The sequence below is a fragment of the Lissotriton helveticus genome, chromosome 1_1 (assembly GCF_964261635.1).
Source record: "Lissotriton helveticus chromosome 1_1, aLisHel1.1, whole genome shotgun sequence".
Taxonomy (NCBI): Eukaryota; Metazoa; Chordata; class Amphibia; order Caudata; family Salamandridae; genus Lissotriton; species Lissotriton helveticus.
The window spans coordinates 1,652,534,747-1,652,550,589 of record NC_136057.1 but is presented as its reverse complement, the minus strand read 5'-3'; the positions used below and the strand labels follow the sequence as shown (position 1 = coordinate 1,652,550,589).

The 15,843-nt window shown below is 44.2% G+C and overlaps 1 protein-coding gene across 2 annotated transcripts in view; it reads left to right on the top strand.

Annotated features, from left to right (window-relative positions):
• Positions 1–15,843, top strand: part of CSRNP2 (cysteine and serine rich nuclear protein 2) — a 77,274-nt gene that overhangs the window by 43,543 nt on the left and 17,888 nt on the right. For both annotated transcript variants that reach the window (XM_078688847.1, XM_078688848.1), the window contains exons 3-4: positions 1,119–1,293; positions 7,626–7,885. In XM_078688847.1, the coding sequence (XP_078544973.1) occupies positions 1,119–1,293; positions 7,626–7,885 (435 nt within the window). The remainder of the gene's footprint in view (positions 1–1,118; positions 1,294–7,625; positions 7,886–15,843) is intronic.

The following is a 15,843-nucleotide window of genomic DNA, read 5'->3' as shown; positions in this document are numbered from 1 at the left end:
CCGATCCCCGTGTGAGGACGCAGTGTCTCACATATTTGGTTGGCTAGGGAGGGGGGCAAGAGTGGGCAGGACACCCGAGCCGTGCAGCGCAGTTGAGGTGGTGTTATGTTGATTTGTATAGTGCACTGATCACCCAAGAGGGTATCCAGGCGCTTTGGCAAGGTGTGTAGGTGTATGGTTCCAAGGTGCTTATATCAAGTGCCAGGTCTTCAGCTTCATGCAGAACTTATGAAATGAGGAGGAGGATCTGATGTGTTGAGGGAGGTGTTGTGCCTGGTCTTGGGTGTTAATGTAGAAGAATGAGATACCTCCAGTTTTACTTTTGCGGATGCGAGCAGTGTGTGCAAGTGATGTTTACCACCTCTAACTAACCACTATTGTACCATCCCTCCCCGCTCACCACCCCCACCTCCCATGCTTGGAGTTGAGACAAACGGTGGTTATGTATGTATGCCTCGCCTATCTTACTGTCGGCATATATTGTGGAATTCAAATGTACCCTACCTCATTAAGTTAGATTTTATTGTTCCAAGACTGTTTTGTTGATGTAGAGCTTAAAGATGCCAGATACCATCCTGATGCATTGATCTTTTGTAAGTACATAGTAGGTTGTGCAAAAAAGTGATGGCAGATTCGCATTGTAAAACTGAAAGTGACAGTATTTGATGTACTATTTATGTATAGTGCCTGCATGAAATTGTGAAAATGTGGTATCCTCTTCTAAATCTACATGTCTTGACGAATGTTGGGTGCCAATGCCTTATTATTTTGTGTTATGTACCTAAGACAATCAAGAAAGACTTAGGAAAAAAAAGGTAGGTCTCATTCTGCTAACTCTTACGCAGGTTGCCACCTTGGTTAGTTCTGAGGTAAGGCTTTTGAAAAAGAAGACAGGAGAGCCACTGTCTAGGATCATAGGTTTCACAAGGCAAAGGAAAAATGATGGTCTTTGTATGTAAACTGGCAGATTTTCTGTTAAGCGTCCACGGATCGATAATTCACATAATATATGAGGAAAAATGTCGGCAGGAAAATCAACAAATTCTCTGTGTGCTCTAATGAATGTGTGACTGTTGTAGGGTGAAATTGACATTTTCCTCTTGCCTTTCTGTTTGCAGTCCATCTTGGGACAAATGGATGCGGTCACGAGTGCAAGCCTCAAGAGAAAGTTTGAAGAGGTGGATGTGGGGTCCCCTATCTCCACCCCCAAAGACTCTGACGATGAGATCTCCAACAGTGACAGCGCCGACAGCTGCGATAGCCTCAACCCTCCCACCACTACCTCACTTATCCGTGAGTACTCTGTTGTGCTAGCCCGGCTACTTTAACTGTTGTGCAGGGTTTGGACTGGGTGCCTTACTTGCTATTTGTCTCCCCAAGAGCACCACGGTGTGCTCTGCCATATCTCAGAAGTGCAGACTTCTGTTGAGTCTTCTGGCTAAGGCGGTCAGACCACTGTATACAACAATCCCACGCTTAAAATGTTAGACCGACGCAGGAAATAAATAAGGCTATCACCCAGTTAGTCTGCATCCTTTTGATTCAATAAATTAGACTGGTTCTAGTAGGCCAGTGGCTCTGCAGTACTAGCTTGCAGACTAGGCTGTTACAAAAAGGTGCATAGGGATTTCACATGGGCAGACCCCATTTTAAACTATGGGAGTGTGTTCATGTTGCTGACGGAAGACTTGGAAGATAAAACATCATGCTTATAAAACCGCATAATCTCATGCAATTAAAATGTTTGGGGGAAAAGACACATGGACTGTGTGCTCTGTGTAAATAATAAAAGGAATCGTATATTTCAGTTGTAAATTGTGCAGGGGATAGTTTTACATTCTCTATAGTTAGTCTAACCATGGTTACTTACATGTTTGTTGGATGGAATGTGTAAAAGACGGGCATATATGAAATATGATTATCTAGTTTGTACTGTTATGATCTACAGTGAGAGCTCACTTCATAGATTTTCCCAGACAGTAATTTTAAGGTGATAACTTTGACATCAGTGCCATTAGTTAAGCAAGTCTCTGCCGTCTCCACCACCTGCTTCCTCACGCTCTGCATGTTCAGGAAGGTTTTCAGATGGCTTCCAACCAAAACCAGGCGAACGGTAACACAGGCTCTCATCACCGGCACACTTGACTGCGGGAAATCCCTCTACGTAGGAATAACTGCCCAACTCGTGAGGCAACTCCTCTGGACCCCGACTGCTCCCGCCAACCCACCTGCCATTACCACTGAATTAATTGTGAAGAGGATTATTGTCCACTACCTTAGATGGCATGAAACAATTTGCAGTTTCAAGACTAGATGGTAGGATGACCATGTATGTAGGATAATCTGAGGTAGCCAGAGTTCATGGTCTACACATCCATCATGAATGGGCTCTCAAGCCCCACTGCAAACTGCCCAAAACCATGACCCCTGTAACATATGGTCTGCAGTTGCCTCTTTTGACCTATGTAACATACCGTCTACAGGCATTGGTAACATTTTGTCTTCATCTATCTGCGATCCTGCACATCTCTTCTGCTCAATCTCCCACACCCACCTTTCACCTTCCTAACATGGATCACTGCGGCAAGCACACATTTAAAATAATCTACCCACCCGCACTCACAAAAAAAGCCGCTAAACGCTTTAAACACAACCTCCTGAGGTCCCACCCTGAAAGACCCTTTGCCGACACCTACTTCTCTCCGGTAAATGGATCCCTGAACACTGATATCATCTTCCACACCGCACGCAGAGCTCAATGGAGAAAAACCTTCCAGGCCTTACTCAACGTCTCCACCATCAGGAAATCCGCTCATGGACTATTACTCTCCATCGCTCCATCCAAACGCTTCCCTGGCAGTACAGCCATTACTATTTACAATAACGGGATTGTTCTAATTCAAGCCACAGACAGGAACCTGGAACTACTCGACAACCTGTTCCCCACTTTCAAAGAGCACCTCTCCAATCGGCGGCCCTCCACACATACCCCAATCCAACTGAACCAGAACTCCTCACTTCCAACTAACGTCGCAGAACGACCCACCGCCTTTGACCCTCACAACGCGACTCTATGCCATCCCAATTACGCCCCCAATCTTTCCACCCCCGCCACTCCCTACACCCGCGCCGCACGTAGCTCCCCCCCCAGCCGTGTCCTCTCTCCCCCCCACTCCCTGCGCCCCCCCCTCCTGGTCCCCACTCCTCCCTCAACACCCCCCACCCTACTCTTTGCACTCAATCAACTCCTGTCATACACCCCTCCCTCAACATCTCCCTACTCACTCCCTGCACTCCCGCCACTCCTAGCCCTCACTCCTCACTCAACAGCGCACCCTCCAGTCTCGGCACTCAACCCATTCCAGACCTACACCCGTCCCTCAACATCTCCCCCCCACCCCCACTCAAAGAAATTCTGACATGCACCCCCCCCCTCGACATCTCCCCCCCCCCACTCCCTGCACTCCCGCCACTCCTAGCCTTCACTCCGCCCTCATCAACGCCCCCCATATTCTCGGCACTCAACCCATGCCAGACATACACCCCACCCTCAACATCTCCCCCCCCGCCACTCCAAGCCTCCACTCTTCCCTCAACAGTTCACTCCCCACCTTTAGCCCCCCCTCCACTCCTGGTCCCCACTCCCCCCTCAACATCTCCCCCCCCACTCTCACTCCCCATTACTACACTTGCCCCCCCGCAACGACCAGTCTCCACTCGTCCCGCATTTGTCTCACCCCTCCTGTCGCTGATTACCCTTCCAATAACTCTAACCCCACTCCCAACGGCACGCTGGATACAATCATGACTACCCTCCTCCAAGTGAAAGAAGAGCTCCACTCGCTCAAAGAGTTACTCCTCCCGCACACCGAGCACCCCCCCTTCACGACCACTTCTCAACGAATGAACAACTCCCCCCCACATCCTAGGCACCCCTTACATGGGACTTCTATCCCCTCTCGCAATACCTCCAACAGGCCTAAGCGCACTATCAAGACACATCCTAACCGCCCCTTACATTGGACCTCTATCCCCTCTCGCAATACCGCCAACCGCCCCCAGCGCGCAATCAAGACTCTCTCGGACCGCGACATACACACCCTACTCAGCACATATGTCCCGGCAACCCAAAACAGCTTAACCACCACGCACATGCCCATTTCTACTATTCTCTCCAACCCTAGTAGGCACCCCACGCATAGCAACAGAGGCTCTGTTCCCAACAACCTCACTAAAGTCCCTCTCGCTACGGAACCCTCCACCTCCCCGTGCACCCCCAGACTCAAATGCACACTTCTCAACTGTAGATCGGCCCAAAAACACGCGACGGAGGTCGCTGACCTCATCTTGTCTAGGAACCTTGACCTGGCCATACTAACTGAAACATGGTTAACTGAAGCCTCCAATCCTATCATGGATATCCTAGTCCCCCCCAACTACTGCATCTCTAGACTTGACAGGTCCAACAACAAGACAGGTGGCGGAATCGCCTGCATTTACAAGAACAACCTCTCTATTAAAAAAGTCACTGCTCCTTCTCTTACCTCCTGTGAATACTTCTGCCTTGATGTCACCAGTGAGAACAAACCTGTATGTTCACTACACATCATGTACCACCCCCCGGGGGACAACCTCGTCTTCTCCCAACAACTCATGGACACAATATCAATCAACGCAGGACGGCAAAACACACACATTTACCTTGTGACTACAATCTCCATTGGAATGACTGCGGTGACGCAGTAGTTAATAGCCTCAAAAGTTTCCTTACCGCTTCGGACCTCACTCAAATTTGCAACACCCCGACACATGACAAAGGCTCTATCCTCGACCTGGTCATTTCCAAAGAAGGCACCACTCAACTTGACTCAATACAACCTTGTGACTGGTCAGACCACCACATTATCACATTCCTCATCAAGGAAAAAGTAAAACTCATCCCGGTGCAATACGCCATGCCCAAAGTCTGGAAAAGAGACATGAGGAAGCTCAATCCAAACTCTCTACCCCCCAACAGCTGCAATCTCCTACTTCCCCCCTACCGACGCTACTGACGTTCAGGACCTAACTGACCACTATCTCAACTCCATGGCCTCAATAATCAATGAGGCCGCTCCAATGCAACTGAAAAGAGTATCCACTAAGATATCCAACCCCTGGTACAACGGGAGCCTCAATGAAGAGAGACGGGCTATGCGAACGGCAGAGCGCACCTGGAGAGCAGTTCCCTCGACACTGCATCTCAGAACTCTGAGGAAAAAGAGAAATGCATACTTCAGGAAAATAAAACGCTCAAAGTCGGAGTTCTTCAGAATGCAGCTAGACCAAGCAAAAAACCGTCCAAGTAAATTGTTCAAGCTAATCCGATCTCAATCTAAGGAACAACCCCCAGCTGTCGACATCATGAGCACTACTCCTTCCTGTGAAGATTTCTCAGCTTTCTTTAACAAAAAAACTGACAATATAAAGAGCGACCTCCTCATTGACGCAAGCCTCTACTCAATACCCAACTGCTCAACACCAAATAAACTAAAAAACAATGCGTCATGGGCATCTTTTGACACCTACTCTGAAGAAGAAATTGACAGAATACTCAGCACCCTAAAACCATCCAATCACCTTACTGACCCTCTTCCTGCTAACGCCGTAAAAGACTTCATCCCTTTGCTACTCCCACTCTGGACTAAAATTATCAATAGCTCACTACAACAAGGAACCATCCCGGACTCCCTCAAAGTTGGACAAGTTACACCTTTATTGAAGAAACCAACAGCCGACCCCACGGACCTAAACAATTACCGTCCGATTACCAACATTCCCACTCTCGCCAAACTTTTAGAAAAATGCGTCCAACTACAAATGACAAAGCACATAGAACAGTTTGATCTCCTCAACCCACACCAATCAGGCTTCCAAGCAGGGCACAGTACTGAAACCGCGATGACTCACATAATTGACGACGCCATCCAAATCTTAGATCAAAATAATACCTGCCTCCTCATCCTTCTTGATCTCTCTTCAGCATTCGACACAGTGAAACATGAGAACTTACTCGAACTCCTTAAGACAAGAATGGGCTTCTCTGGGTCTGTGCTTCGTTGGTTCACTTCCTTTCTACACAACAGGTCTCAAAAATTCAAGAGCAAAAACCTGATGTCTTCCCCAGTACCGCTATCGTTAGGTGTCCCGCAAGGTTCCTGCCTATCCCCTACTTTGTTTAACCTTGTTATGGAACCTCTCACCACTCTGTTACAAGCATCCAATGTACACTTTCACATGTACGCTGATGACACGCAAATATATCTCAAGTTACAATCCCCCAAAGACATCCTGAGTCTGAATTCAACGATCAGAAGCACCCAATCTTGGCTGGCCGACAACCACCTCAAACTCAATGCTATGAAGACTGAGTTCCTCCTAATCTCACCTCCCACGAAAATATCTTCCGCACAAACATGGCTTAAGCACCTAGCCGCACTCAATGTCCAACCGACCATCGTGGACTCAGCAAAATCCCTAGGCATAACACTCGACACCAACCTCAACATGCAGCAGCATATCAGCAAGGCTACTAAGGGGGCGAACTTCCAAATAAATACCTTGAGGAAACTGAAACCCTTCCTCCCAGCAAAAGACTTCCAAACAGCAGTACAAGCTCTAGTCATCCCTCGCATTGACTACGGCAGCGTGGCCCTCTGTGGCCTCCCCCTAACGACAACTGCACCCCTCAGAGCGTCACTAAATGCGGCGGCAAGACTCATCACTGGATCAAAAAAGCATTTGCATATCTCCCCTGACTTCAAATCCTTGAACTGGCTGCCTCTTGAAGCCAGAATGCAGCTGAAAATTGCCTGCATGACGCACAAGGCTATACACTTGAAATCACCCAGCTACCTCACTCATAAGTTGACAATGTCCGGTGGGTCCAGAGCTACCAGGAGCACAAACAATCTTCTGTTGAAACCGCGAAGATTCCGGAAGGAAAAAACTTACAAACGCTCCTTCTCTGGAATGGCGCCCAGGATCTGGAACGCACTTCCTCCTGAAACGAGGCTCATCTCTTCCTCCCTTCTTTTTAAGAAAGAAGTCAAAAGTATCCTTATGGCTAAATACACTTGAACAATTCGTTTGATTTACATTGCGAACAGTATTATCAGTATTCTGTTATGATATAGCCTATATATTCCTATGTACGTGTGTCTGGACTTATATTAGTCTAAAGTGCTTAGATCCTTGCTCCCTCATATCAGTTTTTTATCGATTTCGGTATTATTCACAGCGTTTTGATGGCCTACGCTCCAACTAGGCCGTGCTACCTCATACCTGTACTATACGTAATTTTTGTTTTGTTTTTTCCTATGTACATGAACTTGATGATCTACCTCCCTACTATGCCCCCTTGTTCCCCTACCCTTCCACCTGCCTGTGTAAAGCGTTCTGTTATCTGCAAAGATCTTGTTCGCGCATATAAGACTCTCAAAACAAAAAATAAATAAATAAAAATAAAATAAAACACTTTACCCCCCCCTCTTTTCTTAAAAGCATTCAAGAAAGAAACTTGTTTGTGAGACTTTTCTAAGTAACTATTTTCTTTTTTCTCGTTTTCTTTCATTTCCTACGTTCAGCAACTTCCATCTTGAAACGTCAAAAACTAATGAGAAGGAAAAATGTCCGTTTTGACCAAGTCACAGTATACTACTTTCCCCGGCGCCAGGGTTTTACCAGCGTGCCCAGCCAAGGAGGCAGCTCACTTGGTATGGCACAGCGCCACAATTCAATCCGACGGTATACACTTTGCGAGTTTGCACAGGAACAGGAAGTGAGTCACCGAGAGATCCTCCGTGGGCATCTCAAGGAGGAGAAACTGCGTACACGGAAACTGAAGGTATGTTTACACCGACAACCTTGCTTCATGTGGGAGGCAGTGGAATAAATTCATCACGTGTAGGCTTTGCACACATCTCCTTTTTAGGATTTGCCCCTATTTTTTATCTTTGATTGTTAAACACAGTGCGTATCGTGCTCCACAAATTCCTCATATTTGAGAAAACGCATCATAAATTAAGTAAATTTTAGATCCAATAATATGTTAATTGTATTTGGATACCTCGATACATAAACTGTGTAATGCAGATCTGACGTTATAAATATAACCTATTCCAGGTTAACAACATAATTTCAATATGTCATGATATCTCACATTAGAATTCAGTGTGTTCTCACCCAGAACATACAGTGGTTTTATTCTTAATAGCACATCCGCTATTCCGCATTGAGGAGAGCATTATATATAGCAATGATAGAAAAATCCTTGAAACCTGTTAGGGTGGACCATTTATTTATTTACTATTTTAAACAAAAGAGCATGTACAGTTTGTGCGTTATATCAGTATAAACCCACAGCTTATAAAATGCATGATTTTTTAAATAAAAAAGAATGCATCAGAAATGTGTTTCTAATGCTTTTTTTATTTGCTCAAAACGGCCACTTCTCCACATTTTGCTATTTTGCATGATGCCCTTTTTTTAGTTTCTTTTTTAGTCTCTTTCTTGCTTTTGTTTAGTTTTTAACAAAGTTACAATGTGAAATGTATAATTTGTTTTTAGTGTTTTCCATTTTTTAGACTTTTAAAATGCATACAGTTAATGTTTGTTTGAAAGGCGTGGTGTTAATTATTCTGAAGTTATGCTCTGCATATCCTAAGCCTTTTAAGATCGAAGCCTACCAGACAGAGCAACTGTCTGGTCTTTGCTAAAGACATCTTGGGGACATTCAGAAAGCTGACCTCGGAATGCATTCCACCCGTTGCTTCCCATTGGCTGTGTAACTCACATTTTCTGGATTTCTATTTGCTGGCTTTATTTGCTTTAGGCTATCTAGCTTGAGTTTGTTCACTGTATTCTTCAACAAACTCGCTTTCTGTAAACAGACCTTTAAATCTTGCTCTTGTCATATTTGCTGTGCATTCAAAGACAGAAGTCAAATGTCAAGCGCTCTCTTCTGAGGGAGCTTGGTGTTAACTTTTATTTCTCTGACTTCAAAGTGAGAGAATTTGTGACAATCCTGCTGAGTACTATAAAAAACAAGGGGGGAGAGAGAGAGAGATAGGGGTGGATTACTTCTCCCATAGAGTATAAATAAACAACAATAATCCACCAGATAGGGTGATGTGTTCCCTACAGTGGTGGGGAGCACATAGTATTTTTAAAATATCCCTCACACACCAAAAGGACCTCGGGTCCTTTTGGTGTGTGAGGGGTATTTTAAAAACACTATGTGCTCCCCACCACTGTAGGGAACACATCACCCTATCTGGTGGATTATTGTTGTTTATTTATACTAATCCTGCTGAGTATCCATGAGAGAGGAGAGGGTGTTTTTTTCTAACACACAACAAAAAAATTAACTGTTCTGATGTTTCAGAACATATCAGAATCAGCACATTTTTATTGTAATTCTGAAGTCTGGGGGAAACAAATTTGAATACGATCAAAACACATCAATTCACTAGATGGTGGCATTTGCACACATTATCATTGCATGTAATTAAATCATATTTCAGTACAAATGTAATGGCCATTTCAATTGAAAATGTGTTGTCTGTAATGGCAGTGCGCAACCACACCATGCATACTCCACATCCTTCCCCTCCACATCCTTCCCCTCCACATCCTTCCCCTCCACATCCTTCCCCTCCACATCCTTCTCCTCCACATCCTTCCACTCCACATCCTTCCACTCCAAAATCCTCCACTCCAAAATCCTTCCACTCCAAAATCCTTCCACTCCACAATCCTTCCACTCCACACCCTTAAACTCTACACCACGCCACTCTACACCACGCCACTCAACGATATTCCACTCCACTCTAAAGACACTAGGACACTCAACTCCACCACATTTCAATCTCCACCACTAACTCTATGACATAAAACGCCACTCCACTCTATGCCCCTCCACACCACTTACCCCACTCCACCCCAATCTGTCCCTCTCCACTCCAGTGTACCCCAATCTACCCCACCCCACTACAATCTACACCACTTCACTCTACCCCAATCCACTCCACTACGATCCAATCTACGCAACTCCACTCGAATCTACCCAACTCCACGGCAAACGACCCAACTCCACTCCAATCTACCTCACTCAATCTAACCCAGTCATCCCCACCCCACTCTACCCCACTCCACCCCAATCTACTGAACTCCACTCAAATCTACTGCACTCCACTCAAATCTATCCCACTCTGCTGCAGCCTACCCCACTTCGTTCCACTTCAATATACCCCACTCCCGTCTAACCATCTACCCCACTCCAAACTACCCAGCTTCACCCTAATCTACCCTACCATAATCCACCCAATCTATCCCCGCTCTAACCTGCTCTACCCCTCTCCACCTCACTCTACCCTGATCTACTCCACTCCACCCTCATCTACCCCACCACACTAATCTACCCCAATCCTATCTTCCCCCACTCCTCTGCACTCTTCCCCAATCTACGCCACTCCAATCTTCTCCAATATATCCCACTCCGATCTACCCCACTCCAATCTACCCCACTCCAGTCTAGCATGCTAATCTACCCAACTCCCCAATTCCAATCTAGCCCACCCCAATCCACTCCACTACATTCTACCCTACTCTACCCCAGTCTACCCCACCCCATTCCACACCACTAACTGTTAGCCTAGCTGAACAGCAGGCACACTGGTGTACATAATTGCTAAACACATTGCCAAAGCCAATAAATAGCTCTCACATAGGCGTGCCTATTGGCTGACCAGCAAGCATCTGGATACCCTTTCAGGTGATTAGCCACGCTTTATAAATCATGATTGATTGTGTTTTATTGTGTGTTCCTAAGAAACAATCATGAAAACCACATATTAATCTGTGTTAAATAATAAAGGATGATGTGACCTTGGACTCCTCTAATGGCTTGACTACTTTGTAAGTTATTTTAACCAAAAGTTGCCGTAATCGGAGGTTGATGACGAGACTCTAAGTAAAACTGTGATTTTGTTGCACAAAGTTTTTAAAGAATTATTGTCCAATGATTTTTAAAATTCATATATTTTATGAACTTTTATTACGTTGTATAATCTAGTTTTCGCAGTGATTTGCAAAGCTGAAATCTAATAAGGATCTTGGCGAATCAGTATTTGTGTAATTGTTCTTACATCACATGGCCTTTATAGGAACCCGTCGTATTAATATTCCAGAAGAATGATTGCAATGTTTTATGCATTTGTGTTGTAAAATAACCAAATCTGAATCCCTCGTATGCCATATCAAATGTTATCATACTATGGAATATTTTTCTGGCAGCTGACCTTGGAGTGTAACGTGACCCCAGGTTTTGCAGATAATGACCTGACTAGACTTTTTACAATTGAACCTCCATTTTAATTTCAACCATTTGCTCGAATTGATAGCCAACCAAGTGAGTTACTTCTGTGAGTGATAGCGTGTTCTCTCAAACGCACAACTATCTTGGCTATCCTATTGACAACATTAATTACAAGAACTGTAAGACCATCCCAGTTCCATGCCCCACTAGAAGAGTGTCCCTTCCTTTGAAACAAAATCATTCCTTCCCCTCTGTGCATTGATGTGTTTAAGTCTGTCAAAGTTCTTTGTAAATGTTCTGCACTCACCTTCTAGACTTTGCGCAGCTCTTGATTGCGAGTGAGCTAGCTACGTTTTCACAATTTAATTCCCAATATATTCTCACTGCCAATATGACAAACATTTAAGAGCAAGAGTCGACAATAAGGCATTGCAGTACAACAGATGTGAGTTTAAAGTAGTTTTAAAAAAAAAATGTTTTATTAAAACAATAATAAAGTGGCAGTACATATCATGGCATAAATCAGGCAATTTCTCAGCACAATTAAATCACCTAATACATTCACGGCAGTCTATGTTAACTGTGTGTAGACCTTATCATCCCTCTAATTTACCCTTCCTGTAACCCTCAACTAACTCTATTTGGTTTTTAACAGAGCTGTTAGTTGAGAATTAAGCGGATACTGTGGCAGTGTAACACCAGAGTTTAACTGTGACTCAACAGAAAATCTATCATTCAAAATTCTGCCATGTATTTTGACACTTTTCACTGGCTTGAGGGGGTGGCTAGGTGACTAGAGTTTTAGGGAATGGAATCTAGGCTGGCCAGTTTAGAAGGCCTCCAACTCTGTGCCCCTAAAGCATAGTGAATTAGGCCGCACTCTATTTTATATCTGCTATATAAATCTTACTGCCTATTTAATTTGCATCGTTTTCTAGGCCACCAGCAAAAATAGTGATTTTAAACAAATCTAAATTTGAGTTGGAAACAAAGCAGCAAAGAGAAAATGACCTCTAACCAAACCTGCTGCCAGCAGGTAAAGGACTCTGTCTCATGGTACTTGAGAAAATTGAGACGATAAACAACCGACAAAAAAAATCTAGTTTCCCATTTTCTACTCTGTAGTAAAAATGTGTGGATGGGATTGGATGGGATGCTGCTGATGGGGTTTAGGGTGTGGGATGGAGGTGGAATGTGATGAAGTTGATTTAATTCTTTCTGTCATTCATTGAACCAGGAAAGCATTCAAGAAAGTATGACTGATCTGCAAATGCTGGAAACTGACCAGAGATGTTCCAAGAGAGGCACTGAAATCGAGCATTCATATTAAATGCTTTACGCTAGTGCTTATCTTGCTAAAAGCAAAATGGGTGTAGTTACACAAAGTAATTCTTAAGAGCTCACAGTGCTTTCTAATGCCAGAGTTGCTGAATACAACCACCGTTGATTCCACCTTAGGCCTCTTTCATTCTTGACTGTTTCTCACTTTTCCCTGCTTTCTCCCTCAGTCGCTATTTTTCCTTTCCTTCCTCTTCATTTCCTCTTTTCTCGCTCTTCCTCTCGGTCAAGGCTGATGAAAATAAGCCCAGACCTCAAAAGTGACTGCCAGTGCCAACCACTGGCACAATCAACCACTGCTTCGTGAGGACGACTGCTTTACTCCAGTCATCCCAAGAATACAACATACTTGAGGTTAAACTTTTAGTGGTGGCAGAGCCATTGGTAGAGGAGATTTTTTCACTAGAGGAGGGGATGCCAGACAATGGGTTCTGATGGGGCAAGCGATCCGTCCACTTTATTGGCGAGGGCGAAGATATAAAACGGGCCCTTACTCAGAACGAATGACCTTCTTTCCCAACCTAACCGTACTTTCCATGGAGGCTTCAAATCTCCCTGAAAGAGCTCATCCACAGGTAGCTTAGAAACTCTCTGCCATGTGTGACTGCAGGTCGCACATCTGTTCCTCTTTCTGCGTCTGTTGTCAAGCACAAGGAGCTCGTTCTCGCGGGAGTTGATTCCTTCCTACTGAGGCTTTTTCTGTCTCATCTACACAATAAGGAACCAGCAATGGCTCCGCGGAGACCGGAGTGTTTTCTCCCATTATTTTCAGATTGTTTTTATTGATTTTTCAGGTTCTGACAATAACGCATGATGATAAGTATAGATTGACCACAGATGTAATAAGAATGTCATTTACCTGCGGTGTCTAGTGGGAATTAAGGGGTGTGCTGCACAGGGGAAATGAGGTGTGTGCAGTCCATGTTTATATTCTGGTTGCTACAGAAGGTAATACATTGATATTGAAGACACCTCTTTAAACACCCTTAAAAAATGACTTTTCTCATTGATTTTTCTCGTAATATTTTGAGGATTCATTGAATTTGATAATTGCTACTGTTAATAAATTAGGAATACCTAGACCGGTGATCCTGCATATTTTATGATAGACCTGTTTTTTCTATCTGTATATTTTGTCAATTTTCTGGTGTAATCGCATGATTTAGTAGCTTCAATTCCCTGTGTCAGTTTCTGTTCACAGTTCGGTTGCATGCTTCAGTGTCCAAGACCAACAAAACCAATGAGGACAACCGAGCATAAGTACATCTAGTGCAGTTATCAATTAGTCAATGCCAGGGTAAAATAAACCACAATTAAAGCACCCAGAAAATTGGGAACAAGGAATTATGGAATCGTGTTCTTCCTCTGCAAAGGCAATCTTCAGGTATTAATTACAAACAACGAAAGCTATCTAAACAAATCTGGAAAGTGCATTCCAGGGTTGAGCTCCTACTATCTGGGGCTTCGACAAGCCGTCACAGCTCAACTTAGCTTTGTTGTTTTATTATAACTATAAATGTCATCCCATCGGTAGATGCATACCTTTTGATCTGTCTATAATACCAGTGGAACTTGCAGGCCTCATTTCCCTCTGCTTTTCTGTGGTAAATAGAGAATACTTGTGCATCTTTTCACCAAGATTTTTCTGAACTCTTATGCCCGGTTTTTGTCATTTGTCGAGCTAGCTCTCCTGTTGATATTGGTACCCTGGTGATCACTACAGTAAGTATGCTTGGGAAATGCATGCTAAACTCGTCCGTATCCCCCTTTATTCCACATGCCTTTTCAGAGGATGACCCTGTCAAAGGATGTCATTGGTGTTCGGCTTTTACAAATGTTGGCACCTAGATTTAAATGCCTGATGGTGGTTCCACTTTATTCCCTTCTTGCATTTTGTACCACTCCTCTACGTTACCTTCTCTGGTGCACATGGCTTCTCGCATGCCTCTACCCTACAAAAGCCTCTTCGCCAAACACTGCTCAACCCTTGATCCAATATTCCAGTCAGTGCAGCAACTCTCAGCAACTTCTTTCACATTGTAGCCCTTCACCCATCCTGTAGTTGCTGCGCCCAGCACAAAACGTGTCCATCGCATCCGGCAGCAGCCCCAGTTCTTGCTACAGCATTTTAGGAGTCTTAAGGGCCAGATGTAGGTAATCCTAATTTACCGATTCTAAAATACCGAATTTTACCGATTCAGTATTTTATAATCGGTAAATGCTATGTAGGAAAAAAATCGGTAAGATTCGATATTTACCAAATCGGTATTTACCGATTCGGTAATTCCCATTCATTCCTATGGGGCTGGAGGCCCATAGGAATGAATGGGATTTACCGAATCGGTAAATACCGATTCGGTAATGGGGGAACACATTCAAGGGTGGCAGGGTGTCACATTGACACCCTGTTGCACCCCTGAATCGTGCATGTGTGCACATGTGGCACACATACATGCCCTAAGGGCATGTATGTCTGCCACATGGCACTTTTGGAAATGCACAAAAATGCTTTTCCAAAGGTTTTCGATATTTACCACCAACTTTTAGTTGGTGGTAAATAACGAATCCTTAACTATGTAATTCACTCATTTGAGTGCTCCCTACATTGCAGATTCGGGATTTTAAGGAATCTGTAATTTACCGATTTCTTATAATACAGATTCGGTAAATTACCGAATCTGTAAATTGGCCACCTACATCTCAAAAGCCTAATACCGATCGGTAACGGCCGAAATTCGGTAATTTCGGCCGTTACCGACCGGTATTAGGCTACCTACATCTGGCCCTTAGTCTGATGCCAGTGCATCCTCCTAATAAGTATCATCTTCTCCCTTCATCTTACACTGTTGAGATAAGTTATTTAAAATGTTTTATTTTACCAAACTGGTAAAATGGGCTTCCGTGAGGTCGAAATACTGAGCAAAGTATAGTGTTTATCAGTTCTGGAGTACACCCAGGGCTGTTGGATCACCTGTTCACCTTTTGCCGCTGCTCATTTGGGAAGCACACACAATCTTATTAGATACAGGACCCTGAAAATCATTTTGGGTATTTCTTGCAAAGTCTAAGACCGACCTTCACAACCCCAGCTAGGTGTATTATTTTTACAGTAATCAATTGTCTCTAGGCTGGCGGTGTATAAGTGGGAC